This window comes from Notechis scutatus, chromosome 4 (genome assembly GCF_049901735.1).
Source record: "Notechis scutatus isolate UNSWTSFEM ecotype Mainland chromosome 4, rNotScu1.2, whole genome shotgun sequence".
Taxonomy (NCBI): domain Eukaryota; kingdom Metazoa; phylum Chordata; class Lepidosauria; order Squamata; family Elapidae; genus Notechis; species Notechis scutatus.
In genome coordinates, this window is record NC_142012.1 from 29,568,751 (window position 1) to 29,589,179 (window position 20,429).

A 20,429-nucleotide genomic window follows, 5' to 3' on the forward strand; every position below is an offset into this window, starting at 1 on the left:
CATCATGGTAAAATGCCAGAAAAGTGCAGGGAGAATTGCATGCCTGCTAACTTCTTCTCTTTTCCCAAAAAGTCTGACCTTGAATAAAGCATAAGGTTACCAGGCAAGAAAACCTTTTTTTGGTGGTGGCTGACATTAAAATGAAGTTTTTGTGCAGAGCCGATTTTTTCTTGAATAATAGAAGTACATCTGTAATCTGATCGCAAGATTTCCTCCCAGTGAAATTAGGACTTTTGATGCCGTTTTCCTTTTATATTGAGATACTCCATTATAATTTACCTGAGCAGGTTTGGGGAGATGCAAGCAAGATCCCATTTAATACCTGTGTCTGAATATTTAAGGTCCTCTGTGAACTTCAGGGCTTTCTTTTAAGTTCTCTGTGAAGAGGTTTTAATCTGCCTTCAAAACTCTACCATCACTAAGCAAACAAGAGCACTTAGGGGCTTCCTGCCACAAAAGCTCTTTCACTTGGAGTTTAAACTGATTTTTAACATTCTGGCATGTGAAGCCTCCGCAGGGTGCCATGTTTCAGTTCCCTGGGGATTATAGCACAGCGCCAGCAAAGGAGGGGGGGAAATGACAGCTTTGAAGCTTTAGAAGTGGTGATAAGAGAAGCTTGAGAAGGCTCTTATAAGACAGTTCTCTTTCCCTGTATTAAAACCAGTGAATTCCCATATGCAAAATGCTCAAGAGGCCATCTGCCACTTCCTCTGTTTGGAACCATGGAAAAGTTCTTGCTTCATACAGAGAAAAACACAGCTCCCTCCCATATGCTGGTGGATATTTTTTTTGGGGGGGGGGAGGCAGTATTTTATTTGTACTTTATAGCTATGTGAGCTCAGGACACAAAGGGATGAATGTGTTAGAATCGAGAACTGTTTCCTCCCTTCTCCTTTTTCATATTTAACCTTTACAGAAGTTCTTAACCATTGTTCAATCTTCTTCAACTTGCTGCCTACCATAGTGGGGTATAAAGTTTTGGGACTTCAGTTCCCAGAATTCCCAGACAACTCTGGAATTGAATTCTGAAAATGTCTGGAGAATATCAAGTTCACAGGAAACTACTGTTCAATCTATTAATTCCATTTTGATTGATACCATTAATAGAAATAGTCTGTGGATTTTTATGAGGCTGCCTAACTGCTGCTTGTGATATCACTTTTATTTGTTATTTAATTTTATTACATAATTAAAGATATAAGCGCTAATAAGTGAAGATAAATGTTATACCTCTCTGGAGATTCCCCCAGGCTTATTTATTCTCATTTTGCTTTGCTTTCCACTTTTTGTAACATACAGTACATGCACCTTACATGCAATACATGAAATACAGGCATTTGATTCATGGCTTTTATTAGTGTATTTGCCATTGATTGATTGGTTCTTGATATTAGAACTTCTTCTACTGATTGATTGCAGATGAAGTGACTATTTGACCTTTAATTATAAGCTTGGCTATTGGGAATGACATTGAGCTATGGTTTCACATAATCTGTCTGGAAAGTCCAACATGATGTTATTCCCTAGAGTTAATTCGGAAGAAGAAAGGAGACCTTAGAAGAAGAAGTGGCACAACAATCAGGTCGGCTCTTCTAAAATAAGACTGGAGCATTTGTTAGCTGCACTTGAGCATTCCTCTCCCTTTGGATGAGTTAGCAACAACCTGCATTATAGAGGCCATAAATAGTAATAGCATCTGGCGGACTTTGTCTGGGTTGGAAAACTAAATGGAGTTGGGACTAGCTAGGCTTTAAATAGGAGACTGTCAACTACATTGAGAAGTCAAAGCTGCATCCTGGACCAAGATAATTGGGCTTGTTGCTAAGAATACTATTTGAACATGAACCTATCGAGTCAAGCTCAACTTAAAGGAGGCTTTTATACTAAAGAACAACTAGTGCCTGCTAGAAGTTGTCAATTCACAAATAATATAGGAAATTCATCAAAAATTAAGTGAGGTTTAGCCCTTTTTGAAGAGTCTTATCTCCTGTTTGTAAACCTTGTATGATCATAAAAAATATTATTAAATTATCAAAGAATCATATATTTGCAGGAAGTTCAATTTTGGGCTGAACACTGTGGCAAAATTTTTGTTTGACCAGAAGAGAGTTTTCCCTTTGTTTCCTTCCTATCTGCTTAGAAGCAATGCCAAATCTTCAGACTTATTTTGGGATGTGCCAGGCGGGATCAGCACCTCCAGTGGTTTCCATTCCTCTAGCAAAGATATCAGTACAATCCTCTGGGTTTTTTTGCCATTGGATTTCTAAGTATATCATTTTATTTATTTAACACACATTCAGTCTGCTACAGTTGGCCTATCTACTTAAACTTTTAAAATGGATTTTAAGTCTGTTTTAAATGCTGATAGCTCTCAGTAAGCATGGCATCAATTTGGACAATGGAGCAATTTAAAATGTGTGTCGCATATGAACGCATGATGAATGGATGTACAAGTGTTTCCTAGCTTACAATAGGTACCTTCAGTATTTCAGTTGTCAGCAAGAACTTTAATAACCTTCATCTCCCAAACAATAATCAAGTAATGTAATAATCCATTGATCAGTATTGTGCACTATGTCCTAATTTAAAAAATAAGTTACACACAATTTTATCCTTCGTGCCATCACTCTGCTAAATAACTAACTCCCAAGATACTGTTTTAAGTCTAAGGATATTTACCCATGTAGTATGGCTGTATTATTATATTTCTCATCTTCTCTACTAACCCCTCTTATTGGTATCATTGTTGTGATTATATTACTTTGTTTTTTGTGTGTACACTGAGAGATTATGTACCGGAGACAAATTCCTTATGTGTCCAATCACATATGGCTAATAAAGAATATTCTGTTCTATTCTATTCTTTTCCTTTCTATTCTATTCTGAATATGCCAGCTCTTTAAAAAAAACTAAAAGTGGTACCTCCTATTTTTTTCAAATCTGAATTTTTTCTCTTTCTTATGCTATGTTGTTCTTATGCTATTTTGTTCAATAGCTATGCTAACTACATTCTGGAATTCAAATTTGTATTACAATCCTCCTTTTCCTTGCTCTTTCCCTAAAAAGAAGAAGAAAAGCTATGGCTCATTTCCGATATATATTTATATAAAAACTGACCTGAGTGTTAATCAATTCAAACTTTGGATAATATCATTAATAATGTAAGTGTAGTAGCAAATGGTTAAAAAGGGGATATTCCTCCGTTGGCTGTAATTATCCAAAATATGACAGGGTATAATGTTCAGACTCTGTACAATTGGTTGCAGTATTAAAGACTAGTTCATAGTTGCTTTCAGATAACAACTTGTCCCTAGAGAAGTGGTTTCATCCTTAGTTTGAGTGCTCTTATTCTGGATTAATTTCTAGCTACTTCAATAGCAATGATTTACATTCATTGAACAGACTGAGGAGCAATTTCAGAGTCAATAAATCAGTTTCACAAGAGACTGAATGTTTATATGATTACATAGAATGAAATATAAGATACAATCATAATTTCATCTAAAATATAATATTTTCAAATTAAACTTTTTTATTGAGGAAGAAAAGTGAGTAATGAGGCATTTTCTAGAATTTTCACTTTGTCCTCTGCTGTTAGCAATTTTTGAATTAATAGTTAGAAAACTGCCTGTAGTAGTACTAAAATGTGCATCAGAAGACAACAATTGTTTACTATGTTGAGCTAGAGTCTCACCCAAGAGATCACAGTCAGTTGAAGTTTACATTTCTCCATTTCAGTCTGCAAAAAGGGATCAATAAATATCCATTGTCATTTCAGAGTTGCAGCTGTCAAATTATTTATTTGGTAACATTTCTTTCTAAACGTATACTTAATTGGATCAGACACTAAAAACCACATTGCAGATTTCCAGTGACAGCAAGTTCATACTTCTTTATAAATATATATCTTTAAAAATCCTATATCTAGATGTAAAATGATAATGACACAGGAGATCTTTTTGTCTTCTTTCCTGTAGAAAACAAAGTTGATTTATTATTTTTAAAGGGCCTTATATGTAATAGTTTGTTGGCAGGTCTCCCATGGAGAAATCCCATTTTATTTATAACTTGAATTTTTTTTTATCTTAAGTTTTTGCAGAGTATAGAGATGCGTGCACTGCCTTAATAGCATCATATCTACTAACTGCCCAAATATAATTATGGGGTCACCCATTTTTGCCTAGTTGAAATAAAGACCATCCCATTTCTTTTCAGTGGGAATAACTCAGTGTGGAATTTGAAACAATCTCTTTTTGCTCATTTTGAGCTAAAATCAGTATTCTAATATGCCTCAGGAGATTAACCATGTAATGTCCTGAGTACTTATGGAATGATGAGAAATAGATTAAAAGGGTATGTAAACAATATGGATCCATGTATAAAATGTTGATGGAAGCATCGGGGAATCACAGCATCTGTAGCAGCATAGTTTTTAGGGCTTTTAAAGCATCTAGAATTAACGTAGACCTCAGATCAAGATGCACATCCTCATGAAAGATGATCCCACTTCATTCAGGTCCATACAAGCATTCCAGGTATTCAGTAAAGGTATAGATTTTTACTTTGGTATTTTTGCATACCCAAATCATACCCGTATGCTTTGTTCTTTTCTTTTTTTAAAAAAAAGTGTATTCAATAAGAAGTGTCGATATAGTCGTAACCTCAGTATTAAGCTTAACACATAAAACTTTTATTATATAGCAATGTATTATTCAGTTGCATATTAATGGCACATTCAATTTTAGATGAAAACTTTTAAAACCCTTATGCTTATCAACATTTAACATTTTAGAAATCATAGTTATTATTGACATAAATGTCTTCTTATTTTTATGTAAACATCAGAATAATGCTAATCTCTTGTCAACACTGTATCAACACTGCTGTACATAAATAATACCATCTATTTTATAATAGCATAGTGAAACAATCTAAAGAATGAAAAAAGTATTAAAATAGGATCATAGAGTCTTCCTCATCTGGGTAATGTTTAGGTCACCACTCCCAGATTTAACCTAGTCACTCATACTGATTGGTGATTCTGACAATGGTAATCCCAACACAACAAAAGTTCTTGAGTTGGGAAAAGTAGCGACAATATTGTAAAATGGTAATATGTCTTCTGAGTTGAGTTCAACCTCTAGTGATATCACTGACACCATACAGTTTTCCTGACAACAGTAAGAAAGGATATTTCTCAACTTTATCATTTTATCTATAGTTCTGGTATTCCCAGAGAATCTTCCATCTGAATCCTAAGTAAAACTGAGCCTGTTAGCTTCAGCATGCTGACACCGGCTGAATTTAGTACTGAAGTTTCATCTTGTTTTTCTAAAAAGTATTGCTGTATGATTCACGTTCCAATTCCTTGCTAATTAAGTACTAGTACATTACAGTGACGTATAGTGGTGTTTTTGAATTTAAGGCGAATGTCTTAAAATGTTGGTAACAAATGTTTCATAACAAATATTTGGAAATATTATTCAGGAATTGGAACATGAATCATACAGCAATACTTTTGTTAAACTTCAGTCCCAGATTATACAAATTCATGGAAAGGAAGCAGAATACTGTACACCCAACTCATATTTTACATTATACCTAAAACAACATTTAAATCTACCGGCAGCGCTGCTTTTTTACCAACTGGATGTCAATTCTGTGAAAACATGAGCACTGTAAATTACTGACTGCCTGACTAAGTGACCAACTGACTTTGTTTGTTTGTTTATTAAGCTTCTATGCCACCCATCTCACCAAGGCAACTCTAGGTGGTTATGTAAATACCATGTAAGGCATTAAAACAATAAGGACCATCCATTTAAAATTCAGTTAAAATTCAATTGATCAAGATGGAGAGAAAGGGAGGATGGCCCTTTGAAACCCCCATTCATAGGAAAAACAACTTTGGATAGTTTGCCATCTCTTCGTTTTCCATGACTTCTCTGACAAACTTGCAGATAAATGGAGATTCAAAGTTATTGTTGCAGAATTTCCCTATAGGCAAGAGACGTAGACCTCAACACAGAAATTTTGAAAATAAGCCCTTCAAAACTGTGGGGGGTTTTAGCGGGTTTGCTGCATCTACTACTAGTTATAACACAAAAGGAAAAACAGATTTCTTTCTTTCTCTTTTTTCAAGATTTATTGTCTGTGAGACTGAATCATCTCCTTCCCTGAGAAAGACTTTCCTAAAAGGAATAGCTTTGAATCCCACATTAACTGCTTTGCCTTCATAATATCTTCACCCTGTGGCCTTTCACAGAATTATGTAGAATACAGAAATAGGCATTTGGGGTCCTGCTAGGCTCTTTCTATCAATATATTGAACTTTTCCTCTTTTTAACGTCTAAAAAATATTTATGTCACTATCACTATGTATGTTGTATTGGTGGCTGGTGTCAACAGGGAAAAATATAATATGAAGGCACAAGATGTGGAATGAATTTCACCAGAGAGAAAGTGAATGTTGCTGATGTTTCCAGAAGATGCTTCTTGTTTTCCTTGTCTTCCTTACTATTTACCATGCACATGTGATTTATTTTACTATAAGGAAATCTTTTGCTTTTATGACAAATGTTACTGTTTAGCTTATGTTACTTTCATAATGAAAAGAAAGCATCCAAACAAAAATTGTTTGCATATGTTTGTCTAGTAGGTTGTGACCTAAGCAATCTTAGCTGCCCCACATTTCTCATAAATGCTTATTCCAATCTAGCATTGTTTATACTGAATTGATGAATGGGTTACCTTACATGATCATCCATCATGTGGCTTCAGGCTAATTTCATGCAGCCCTCAACATAATATCGACCTTCTCCTTCCTCCTTCCCCAAAATACAAGATACTAGGGAGAGACTTCTGGTGTCCTCTGCCTTCAGTGCAGTTCTGCTACCTGGGGGGGAATTGGGGGGGGGGACAACAAGTGACTGTCAGAGACAAAAATGAAGGACAGCCCAAGGACACTTACTGTGACCTAGCCTGCTTCAGCTGAGCCCACTAGGCAGACTGCCAGCTACCCCGGAGGGAATGCAATTCTCTCTAGGAAGAAATGTTGGTCATCTTTGCTTTAAGGCTACTATCAAATGACAAATAACTCTTTTGAGTCATCTGTTAATAGTGTTTGAGACGCTCTCATAAATGTTCTACTACAGACGAGCATAATGGAAAGAAACTTTTGGAACTCTGTTACGTTCCTTCTTAAGATACCCCAAGTAAAGTGAGATTATTCTGATTGTTTCCAAATGCAGTCATTTTCAAACTCCCACACAGTTTGGCACCTCCAGATATTCTTTGATGCCTATTTGTCATCACTTGATTCAAATGTTTGCAGCACATACATATTTTGCTTGAAACTTTTGATACAGGTGGTAGAGCCTGTAACATGATTACTTTGTAACATAGAAAAGACCCTGTAATTCTTTATCTGCAATTCATACCTAATCAGCAACAATAGGATTCACTCAATATCTAGTAGATGTGCTACTATGACAATTACCTCAATGGGAAATAAGCCAATTCTTTTCAGAGATGCTCTAAAATCCCCCAAATGAGTAAATGCCACTGACTCTTGGACTCCCTTTCATTGCTTATGCTTCCAGCTCCTTGAAATCTGTAATAATGTCCAAAATAAAAAATACCTATTTCAGGAAAGCGCTCTATCCCATAAAAATTAATGCAAGTGTTTTGTTTTTTGTTTTTTTTACAAAATGGTAAAATAATAGGCAGACATTTCTGTTTCCTTTCCTTTTTGTAAATACTTATTTTGTTTCACTGTACCAGTGCTACCTATCCAGAAACACACTGAAGTACTGTATTCTTGCATGATGTAGAATGACACAACTGATCAAGGTGCTGCAAAAAAAAATTGCCTTTTAAATTAGAAATTTGGTTCTTTGCATTGGATGCTAATGCAGCATATTGTAGTTCCACATTCAGAAAATACCAAAGTAAGCTGAAGTGATCACCAAATGGCTCTTTTTCTCTTGCCCTTTGTTGTGTATATAGATGGGTTGATTAGGCAACCCAGAGCCTACTAGCAAATTTAGGCCCATCTTTGCATTTGCAGCTGAAATTTCATCCCCTACCCAGAGATTGCACCTCTGAAATTCACCTGCAAAATGGTGATTTTGGGAAACAATTCTTTTTCTTTGTTCATCTGACAAAATAAGAGCTGAAACAAATGTGTATAGGCTTAATGTGTGTATAGCATTAACACTCCCATGCCCTGTGCAGCTTTTGATGCTTTTATACACACATGCACATGCGCACGCACACACACACACACACACACACACACACACAGTCACACACAGACAGATAGATAGCTCCTTTAAACCATTGAAAGGTTTGTGCACCATAAAACAGTGCGGTTGCAAGCTTTTAGTACTTATTGCCTGACAGTAATATCAAACTGAGAAGTCAAATCAAATTAGACTGTGTTTTAACTTTTCCTTTGACAGATGTCTTCAAGTAGTGTATCCTTCATTACAGCCATATATAAAATAGACACCTTTCATCGCTACAAGCTTGGCGTATGGCCTGTTTACATGGCCCAAAGAATTTTGTTTTGTGAAAAGAATATGTGAAAGGTGCTCTTTAGTGGGGTTGTCTTATTTTTATGTTTGGGAGATAAGCCTTTTTATGGGCAGAAAAGTCCATTTTCGGGGGGGGGGGGCTGTTATTTAACCAAAGAAGCTTTTTGTCTTTTGTTAAATATCCCAATCTGGTGCCATAATTCCAAGAATCCCTAGCCAGACTGCTAATGGATATGATGGCGTCAACATAGTTGTCATATTGGCAAGACTACTCCTGTGCATCCATGTTACAAGTAGCTAATTCCTCTAAAGCAGTGATGGCTAATGTTTTTGTTGTCGCATGCCGAAAGTGCATGTGTGAATGTGTGAGAGTGCGCATGCATGCCTGCACCCATAATACAATGCATGCGGGACCCCCCTTGTGCTCCCCCCCTGTGCATGTGTGCGGGATCCCCTGCGCTCCCTCCGCGCCCTGCGCATGCACGCAGGACCCCCACACACACACACACACGCATGCAAGGCAGATACCCGTAAATCAGCTGGCTGGTGGGAGGCGCGCACGCATGCGCAGTGGAACTGAGCTGGGGCGACAGCTTGCGTGCCTGTAGAGATGGCTCTATGTGCCACTTCCAGCACGCGTGCCATAGGTTCGCCATCATAGCTCTAAAGCTTTACCTAGAATATTTCAGTAAAATATATACTGTAAATATATGAAAGTGATTCGGAGTGTAATTCAGTAGTAAAAAAAATGAATTGCTTTGAATGTCTACTGAAGAAATAGAACTCCAACTATTAGAATAAATAAGAATTGGGCCAAATAATAATTTCATTTTGCATGATGAATTTCCTGTATTTCAGTTGCTACTCGGAGCAAATTATAGAGGTTAAGGTACATAAAACAAAAATATCAAAATAGAGAATGGACGTAGGGAAGTGAGAATGTGAACTTCAGTTCTTCGTGTTTCATCTTTGTGATCATGGGTCTGAGATAAAATAAATCCTTGGATCCTTGTTGCTCTTACGTGGATTTCCTGCTTGGGAGATGACAGTTGAAAGCTCTATGCTGCAATGTCAAAATCTGTTGAGTAATTTTAGACAAATGTGTCATGTGTAACATGGAAATAGGATGTGCTGTACATTAGGGATTTCCCAAGTGATTGGATCAGGTAGTAATGTGCTGAGATGATGCTCTTTATCTATCCTTGGTTATACTTGTACACAGTGGGGACATGGGTTTTTTGTTTTTTTTTTATAAATTACATTAGTCAGAAAGAAAACCATTTACACTATGTGCCTCCTTGCATCTCTCAAACAATGCATGGTATTAAAGAGGCATTTTTATTAATGATTTATAAACATTCTTCAGCATGTCAGTTTTAAAATTCCTGTAAAGTTGTAAGTGCATGCGGGGTGCCATAAAGTCAAATGCTATCTTCTAAAGCCCGTTTGGGTCCTGTCACACCTGAAGCATCAACGCCGATTTGTTCATTTCTGTAGCTTCAAGGAGAGCAAGATGGAATTTGCCAATTTGTTTTTACAATTACAGCTTTAAAATGGTGTGAAGTTCAGCATGCTATTTTCATGGAATGTAGCGATTGCAAAAGAAACAGTTAAAAAAAAACAAGAAAACAGATGGCTATATGTGAAAGTATGCGGAGTATCAGCATAGGAGGCATATACTTACTGATTTTTCTACTGGGTTAAACTGAAGTCATGCGTGCTGTAAAAAAGAGCATCTTTTTTTGCCAGAGGGTGCAATCTTTTTCAGCCATTTCTTTTTTTGTAGATTTCTTAAATAGTTTCATTGAGTTATTTTTTTTTTTAGAGCAGGCCGTAAGTAGCACTAGGCAAAAACTTGCACTCTTCTTCAAGCAGGTTAAAGCAACAGAGGACTTTTTTGCTTTTTATTTTGTCATAGGTTTTGTGTTGTCTTTAAAATTCTTGTGTTGCTCTGAGCTGAATGCGTGTGTAGGTCAGTTTAATGGCTGCAAAAAATGATACTATATATAAGAAAACTGAAACCCTGCAGCCCCAAGTTCTATAAATTTACATGTAAATGTATCCTGACATTGAACATCAACAGGACACAAGAACATGGACGTTAAAGTGCAAGAAACCAACCCAACCAAAACCATAGATTTTTACTGTTCTAAATATTCCCTAAACCAGGGGTGTCAAACTCAAGGACTGCAGGCAGGATGCAGCCCACAGGGTGTTTAGATCTGGCCCGTGGGGCTTCCCTGGAAACAGTGAAGGACCAGCCCTCATGCCTCTGCCAGTGAAAGCTCTGTTTTCGGCTGTGACAGCCTCCTGCAACCCTCTGCCAGTGAAAACTGAGCTCGGGAGGGCCGCATGCTCCATTTTCACTGGCAGAGGGTTGAAGGAGGCAGTTGTGACCAAAATTGGAGCTCGAGAGCCCGTTTTTGTTGGTAGAGCGTGCAGGCCACCACAAGCGCCGACACAAGTGGCGTTGAGCTGGCCATGCCCACCCCACACCCTGAGGTCAAACACAACCCTGATACGGCCCTCAGTGAAATCAAGTTTGACACCCCTGCCCTAAACTCACTCACCACTTAACAAAAAGGCACAACAAATCTATCCAGATCTACAAAGTACAATAGTTGCATTGATATTTGCAGCTTAAACCATTACTAGGGTCTGAAGTAATTTGGTTGCAGCATTTAGAGTACAGTCCATAGTAGTAATTCAGCCTGGGAGGATCAAGCCCAGAATGACTTGGATTGGGGTGGATCCTCGTCTAACGATTTGTGGAATTTGGCAATAGGGAAGGCCAAGATTGCTGTCACCCAGTAATGTGCTTTATGACCAATTTGCCTAGTGACAGAAAATCCAGTCCTAGTTGTGGAACATGCAAAACATCTCACCTTTTCTGTAGCTAAGCCATTTAAACGAAATAAAATATCGTAAGGCTATTTAAACCAAATAAATTGCATGGTTGGAGCTCAACAGGAAAACTGCTGATCCATCACCATCTTGTCTCCACCCATCATCCTACTTTATCATATCATATATAGCATTAGAACATGTTTAATTTCCCTAAATTGGAATTATTTCTTGTGACATATGACTCCTCTGTTTTTTAAAATATAACTTTTTCATATTTTCTCACGTACTTATAGAATGTTTCCAAGTTCTATGTTGTCTCAATCATAGAGTATCAAAGCACTACAAGAAGGCCACTTCAGAGACAAACTCTTTCTTAGAAAGATCTTTATTGCTAGCAGGGTAATGAAAGCCTGTCAATGCAATTTTCCTGCTCAATCAATGCCAGACATAATCTGAGCCTGTTTCTGCCCCAACCCAGACCTCTGAGCTGAGGTACAGTATCTCTTTTGCAACAGTCCTGTGTTTTACCTTTGCTTTCCCATAATCCAGAGTGGATAGCTTATACCTAGCGTTAAAAGCATCAGATTAAAAACAACTAATAGAATTGGAAGGGGCCTTGGTGGTCTTCTAGTCCATCCCACTGCTCAAGCAGGAAATCCTACACCACTTCAGACAAATGGTTGTCCAACCTCTCCTCAAAAGCCTCCAGTGTTAGAGCCCCCACAACTTCTGGAGACAAGTCGTTCCACTGATTCATTATTCTAACTATCGGGAAATTTCTCCTTCGTTTTAGGTCGATTCTCTCCTGGATGAATTTCTCTCCATTGCTCCTTGCCCTGCCCTTCGGGTGCTTTGGAGATAGCTTGACTCCCTCTCCTTTGTGACAGCCCCTTAGATATTGGAACGCTGCTGTCATGTCACCCCTAATCCTTCTTTTCACTAGACTAGATGTACCCAATTCTTACAACTGTTCTTCATATGTTTTAACCTGCAGTCCCCCAATCATTTTTGTTGCTCTTTTCTGCACTCTTTCCAGAGTGCAGAACTAAAAGCAGACAAGATCAGAAAAACGCATAGCAGACACACTGGGGAAAAAACTCAAATATATTCCCACCAAAATCTATTGTATGATCATTATATAATCTGTTATATTAACGTATGGTAATAATGTACTGTGACTATAAATATACATTGCTATATTTAATTATATGTTGTATTATAATTCAATGATCTTTTAATTGGTTGCTTTATTTTTGTGTCTTTTGGTTTTTTACTTTTTTTTCAAATTTGAACAAAATGTTTTAAAAGTTAAATACATTTCTACAATTCTGAGCTCAGAAAAATCAACAAAGGTTTCTTAATTTTGATTATGTTTCTGCCTACAGGTATACCAATGCTGAAGATAGTTTTTGAAGGTTACAAGCATCTGTCCTTAATTTCAGTCCCATTGCTTATATATCACCCAGCGCAGATCCTCCTTGGCAGCATTTTGGTACCAACAATAAAATCTTGGATGATTTCTAGACAAAAGGTAAGAAATCATGATCCCATGCAAAGTTCACTATTGGGAATAAACAAGAGGAACAATTATTGAAAAGTATGATTTACCAGTACATTGGTAATGCTGGAATAAAATGTCCAAAAAAGCAGTCTTAATGCTGTGAAATAAACCTAGGAACGTGCAAAACATTCTGGTCTCAAACCATTTTTAGCTTAATATGAGTGGTCCAGGACTGAAACAGAACAAAGATTTTATTCCAGCCTTGGAACACGATTGGGAGTACTTCTAAAGCAGCATGTTGGATGACTCAAATGTTCAGAGTGGACTGTTGTTTTGTAGCTGAGGGCACATTTAAAATATTTCCATCCTTCCTAGATAGTACAGAAGTGAGTATTAAGAGATAGAATGAGATCACGAGGAGGCTGTGGGCAAAAAACAGTTATTAAAACATACGACCAGGCAGAATTCTGCTCTGTTGGAGAGAAGATGACCAACAGAACTCTTCTAAACTATATTTACAGTAGGATATTCTAGATTGGTCTGAGAAAAGTAATTGACTAGCCAGGAAGGGAAAAAAAGAGTGCTAAACACAAGTGCACATTAGCAATCGGACACATTGAAAAGGCAAGTAAATAAAGATGGATTCAAAATATATTTATCAATTTATTTATGTAATATAGTGTGTATGTGTGTGTGTGTATATATATATATATATATGTTTTCTTAAGTTTATATACATACATACATACATACACACACACACACACACACACACAGTATATTTGTGTGTGAGAGAGAGAGGAAGGGCTTTTTTCCCTTGTTTCTCTGCATAATTTACAATAAGCACTATTATAGTTTGATGAGTTTGAGTTAAGATTTCATACAGGTTGTTTTTTTAAATAGCTACAGTTGATTTTGATGTGTCTAAAAATGATGTCCTGCTTTTCAAATAAATATAGCGTCATGTTTTGGTGCTTATTTCTTTCATTTCATTTTGGTATTTCTCTCAAGCAGAAAGCTGTACTCACTTTCAGTGAAATCCTTAATAAGAATAACATGTGATTTCTTTGTGAAATTTAACTGTTTGACAAACTTTAACTGTTTAAAGTTTCACCAACAAAAGGGTTTTCTACTTGAAAAATGGTGCCACAGGATGTGCTATGTATCAAAACAAAGATCTTGCTTTCTCAATAGGTTATGAAATGTTTTAACTTTTACTTCCCTGATCGAATACATTTAATCTTGTAAATCAAATTTGGGAAAGAAAAATCATACTTTCTGCAGGGTCAACACACCTGGATGCCTTGTGCTCTAATATCTTGTTTTTTTCTGGAAGGACAAAATATATTTTTTCCTTTAAAAAAGTCCCAATAAAAATAAGACCTCACTCTAAGTAAATTTTACCAGCTCTTATTATTTAGATTACAGTAGATGCCTTATTTCATTTATTATGTGTGCAAATGCCTGGATTAAAATGGTAAGATTTGCCAGGGAGGGCAGCAAAACAAGTCATGTATCTCAGCATAATAGGAAAAAAAGAAATTGTTAAGCCAAGTTGTGATACTATGAAGTTATAATGTGACCTTTGAAACAAAAATACAAGTTTTGATGTCTAGCAATCTGAGAGATACATAAATTTGTGCTTGACATTATTTCAGTAAAAGAAGAGAAATCTACTAATACTACAAGGAATTAATTTTGTAACTTGAGGCTAGAGCCTTGTATCTCTTGTCATTGCTAGTGCCCGGAGAATGATTCAATAGTTAATAGTAATTATTTTGAAAATATGTCCTAGTGTTGTTTAATTGTGATTTTAAGAAGGCAACAAGTTGACTTTTGGTTTGATGTTTTGCAGGCAATGAAATTAACAAGGCAGCCCAAAGTACCAGTGAAAGTATAACGGAACAGCCCTCGTGAATGTATATATGTCCTATTTTGTACATACAGAGAGACAATGCAAAAGATGATCATATATGAATGTTGCCTCAGCACTTACTTTATTTTTATACCTACAAATATATTTAAAATACCTACTGAAGTGCCTTAAAGTACTTTTGACAAAAGCATTGATTCCAAAATCAGATGACTGGTTATTATAAGAGGTTGCACTCAGAATTTGCATTCACTCACTTTTATTTCTCTTCCTGAGCAAATCATCCTAGCAGTGAAACTTTAAAGCTTCCATGATCACATCTCCGTGGCATGTCTCAATCCACCAAGCGGGTTCCTCTTCGGTAAGCTTTATTGCAATGAATGAAGACCAAACTGGACCTACCGCTTGTCCTAATTATTCACGAACTTTTTATATGTTTGCCTGAGCACTGGCATCTTCTAGTTCCTTGAAGGAGATGGTTTCTGAAGATTTAAGTGAGAAATGAACTTGATTTTTGGTGATTCTGTCACGTCCTTATTTTGGCATGCCTTTTTTTTCTTCCAAATTTGTGTATATTCAGCAAGGGGCCAGCCATTGGAGAGAAACCGAGAAGCATAAATCATTTGCATTTGTTGAGGAAATTCTCTCCACCTTCCTTCAAAGTTAATGGCTTCTCAGGATAATTCAGATCCATTTTTATGGTGCTGTGGCATTTATATCTTAAATGAACTGTGAACTTCCTCAAAGACAAGGCTATAAGGAAACACCAGTGATTTACAAGCACAGCTGGATGAATGTCTTTATTATCATTGCTATAGTTTACTAAAACAGATTATCTTTTTCCCTTGTGCAGGACATTCCACCCAATAGTGACAGAAAAATACTAATATTACAGTGGTCACTTTATTGCCCCTTACAAGCTTTTCAGTGCTATATTGTTCGATATCCCATGAGCAGCATACAAAAACTAATGAGGTTGGAAGACTGCCCCCTCAAGCTAGCAAAGATACACATATTCCATAGAAATTTAAGCAGCATTAGAATGAATATATCCAGTTAACCTGACAATCAGAGTTTAAAGGTGATTTTTTTTTAAAAAAATGTATATATACATCTTAACTTTTTAGCAGGGATATTGATTAATACTCACATTTGGATAAAAAGAAAGGGAAAATAAAACAATATATATTTAATAAAATAATCAACAGGACACTTAAAGATATTGGCCTTCAGATCTCAAATTTAGAGACAACATTATTTCCACAGCCATGTGGGAGTCATGTGATTCTATAAATTAATGTATGGGTTTCTAGTGCTTTCACAGCCCTGTTTTTCTTGACATGTACAGGGAAGCTGCCTTATCCAAGAGCACATTTATGCATTTTCCTCTGCATAATATTCCGTGAAGGAAAATGCTGGTTTTAAATACAGTTGCTTGTGTGCATTATAGTAGAAAAATAGAACAGCCTCTTGGACACTGACATATATCTTATATGTTGTTCTAATTTCAGATTTGAACTATTGGAAACATACCTACTACTACTGTCCCAGCATGTTGGGATTAACTGTCCTTTCCAAGTAATTTTATCTGATGGCAATCTGAAATGTTTGATGTTCGAAACAATTTGTATCAGATAGCTTGCTCGCTAGTGTCCAGTTGGCCATTTCTCTGAAATAAGCAGTTGTTCCTAAATGGTAAAGAAGTATGAATCAGCAAACTCTAAGCATCTATTTAACAGCTATTGCATTTGGTGAAATTTAACAAGTCAGCACAAAAGATACTGGTGTCCTAACCCTCAATCATTTTTATGTACATCATAAATCATAATTCTAAAGTTGTTGTGGCATATAGATGTCTTTAACAATTACCACATAATTAGCAAAACCTGCAGAAATGCACAGCAAAGCAACCACAAGCAAGATTCTCTACCAAGCAGATCAAGATGTAAATCACACATTCCTTCTATTTCCGACTGGTGGCTTAATATACAATGAAGACCAATTTTAAAACTTGAAGAGAGAAAAAGTTAGAAAAAGGACACACTGCTCATTTTCCTGTTTGTTTTTATAAATCTTTTTCTAAGTTTATAAATATGTGTTACCAAGTCAACAGCTCTTTTGGTCATGGGCTAAGTAACAGAAAGAATGATTGTTTTAAAAGAGATTTGCCATTTATTTTGCATGCAAGTTCCAGGGAAATGTAAAGAATTTGCACAAGAATGCATGGTACCTTGTAACAGAGATTCAATTTAATTGCCCATTACAGATGGAAACATGGTTCTAATTTGCTCTGACTCATTTCCCACTCTTCTGTCTTCCTCTAAGTTGAGCAACATCTTTTGAACAGTCAGTACACTGCTACTATTCCAACAGATCTACCTCGAGTTACTGCAGTATCATCAGTTCAAGATTTTGATGAACATGTATCATGGCAGTTTCATACATATTTTACCAAATTCCAAGGAGAGATGGTTGGAGTTAAAGTTGTGATTGGAAAAAACTAAATGGCATATTCTTTTATTTGCATAACTGTTGAGTAGATTGTTTTAGAATGATGCATAAAGCAAAACTGGAGTGCATATTTAAAACCACAAACAACTTTTTCATATTTAGAATGTTACATTATATTTAAAGATGGTTAAGACCTTTAAAGACTTGACTTAACTATAAAAGGTTCTCTGGATTGGATGTTATCTTGGAAAAAGACAAGCATTCTGCAACTGATTTTGTAACAAGGGTCATTCTCTTTCTATTCTCTCTCTACCAATAAGTTTTCTATTTGTTTTTTTTAAGCTTATATATATACTTTTAAATAAAAACTATTCATTAAAACTGTTCCTTGTTTTTCTTGATGTTGCAGATATCAGTAGACGTAAATAGTAATGCAGTTGTATCTTGGTACTCAACTGCTTCAAAACTCATTGAATTTGGTACTTGACTCATTTTGACATGAACATGTTGTCCCGATACTTATCATTGGTTTGGTACTCAATGCACACTGCAAAAGGAAGTGGAAGGCAGCCATGGAGGGCGGACAGGAAATCAGCCATGCTTGAAAAATTGCTGACACAGGAAATAGGCACAGATAGGAAATCCTTCCCAGCCAAAACAAAGGGTCAGATGGTAAGTCACATGGTTTATTTGGTACTCATCCTTTTTAGTACTTGTCATGTCTCCCAGATCCTATTAAGGATGAGTACCAAGGTACCACTGTATATGGTTAAGTAGCTCTTTCACTTTCCAAGTTGCTTGAATGTTTGTAGCATTCAGGAGAAATTTCCATCCTCTTCTGGAATGTTACAATTTATCTGTTTGTGGTATTTCTAGATCTCAGCATAGCAGCAATAATTACATTATTACACATGTATCATATCAGGAGATAATAATGCTATCTATAACTATGGTAAATTATGAATGAATGTATAAACTAAATTATTGATTAGCATAACACTAAATGTTAAAGTGAAGTCACTAATTCTTACCAATGTATTTAAGCATGTAAGTAGCCTTGAGTAATGATGCTCATAAACATCAACAAGAGCAACAGTTAACTACCTATTCCTACTGCAGTATGTTTGGAATGAAAGGGATGAGCACCATTTATTGGTTTTCAATTTTCAGCTTTCAGCCATTTTGTCAGGGTTTTATGTATCCTCAACTTCCTAATGCTTGTTTCAAAAGAAAAAGTAAGGTAAAAGAATCCTTCAGACACGGCCCTGTTGAATTCCATGCAGTCTTGCAAGAGTGTAATTTGCCAGAATGTTTTGTTTTACTTCCAGTCTAACCAATAGCTCTGTAATTCCCAACTTAACTATAAAAGCCAGTCAATGCCAGTTCTTTCTTTTCCCCCGGAATAGCAATCTTAAGTATAAATGTGAGGTTAAAGATTTTCACTCTTCCTAAAATTGATAAATACAAGAGAATTGTTTCTGTTGCTTCTAATTTATGGGATTCATTGCCCCAAGATGAAGTGATAGGTACTTACTGTAAGTGGTTCATCTATAAAATGGAGGTCTTTATAGATGATTCCAAAAAGCGCTACCTTGCCAGAAACAACAAGTGTGTCAGAAAAATCAGTAAGAGAATGCTCTAGCAATGTCAGAGGAAATATGAAACAAATTACCAGTCACGGGTATTGATAAAGAGTTTCCAAAATTTCATGTGAAGGAAGAGATAGGTTGATTTGCAATTGCTTACTCAAAACTGGTGTTTTCAGTTTTGTTAATATTTTTATATTATAGTATAAAGTAGTTTTGTGTAAATTGGGGAGGAATTCTTTTGTTCCTGATTGAATCAGAAGATACATCACAATAATTGCAAATAATATGAAAATGTCGTCCATAGCCAATGAAATCCAAGGTTTAACATAGGCCTTTAACTTCACTACCTATTTTTGTTGCTATTTTGTTTTGTGTAACATCCTTGGGGTAGTGGGTTTGCTAGTGAAAAGAACACAAAATTTATGTGATGTTTAGACTGCACAGGAGTCTAAAATATGATTTGTTAAGTGTAGTACCCATCTCCAATTTTAAGCAGAAGAGGGCAGTGATCTGGCAACTTCCATAGTTATTACTTGTGAATTACATTTTAATTATTCTGCCTGCCAAACAAATCCAGAAAATCAATTCAGCTGCCCAGCTAAGTATGAACTTCATTTTTTTTAAAAAAAAAAAATCAGTTTCTACTAGTGTGAAAATAAGAAACCGCTGATTCATAAATGGCACTTAAGTACTATGAGGAAATGTACTAATAAGTTTCCCATTGATTTCAGTTCTCACAGATTTCTGTTAGATACTTGCTTCCTGCTGAAAAATTTCTTCCTGACCATCAATAAATTCGTCTGGTGGCTTTAGCTCTCAGGGCCATTTCAAAACTGCAGAGACACACTTGAAAGCTTGAAGAAATAATAGCTCTGCAGCAAAGAAAGAAGCAGCTAAAAAGTATTAACATCCACAGATCTTCCTTCTGGGTTTCAAGGTTAAACTACTGGGGTGAAATGTGTATTCCTCCCCAATCCCATTCTAGTCACATGATCCCATTTTTATAGACATTAATTTTTAACTGGAATTTTCACATAAATATCAAACTATTGTTGGCTCCTGGGTATAATTCAAAGTGTTGGTTGTCACCTTTAACATATTATATAGCACTTAGCAATAGAATACATCAGGAGCATCTTTGTTCAAGCTAATTTATGAAACATTCCCACATCATATACAATCAGAAAACTGGGCAAGGCCATTTGGTAACTATCGTAACTCGAATAAGTTGGCAGATCCCTTTTGGGTTGTTTTCCCTTCTGCAGTCAAGCTTTCTTGTGTGCTCACATTCATATTCACAAGGTTCTATGCTCATGTATTGGAATTTGTCAACATCCCGAACATTTCCCATTTTACAACGACATTTCAATACTAATAAATGGTTAGAATGTTTCAATGATTAAGAAGAGCTAATTTTAAGCAAAACATTGGTTTAAATATTACATATATCAGAGCTGATCAAGGATCCAAGAACACCTGTGACCAGGAGGCTCAATTCCATCTGGTCCACCAAACCTGGTCAGGCTACAGTCACTGTCTCATGTCTTGACCAGTTGGACTATTGCGATGTATTCCCCCCTAGGCTAACCAAAAGGTTACAGGTAATTCAGGATGTGGTAAAACTGGTTGTT

At 36.2% G+C, this 20,429-nt stretch overlaps 1 protein-coding gene across 2 annotated transcripts in view; it reads left to right on the top strand.

The window, feature by feature from the left end:
• Positions 1-17,590, top strand: part of SLC10A7 (solute carrier family 10 member 7) — a 145,203-nt gene extending 127,613 nt beyond the window's left edge. For both annotated transcript variants that reach the window (XM_026668776.2, XM_087963064.1), the window contains 2 exons: positions 12,770-12,915; positions 14,741-17,590. In XM_026668776.2, coding sequence (XP_026524561.1) covers positions 12,770-12,915; positions 14,741-14,785 — 191 coding nt within the window. In that variant the 3' untranslated portion in view covers positions 14,786-17,590. The remainder of the gene's footprint in view (positions 1-12,769; positions 12,916-14,740) is intronic.
• The last annotated feature ends 2,839 nt before the right edge of the window (positions 17,591-20,429 follow it).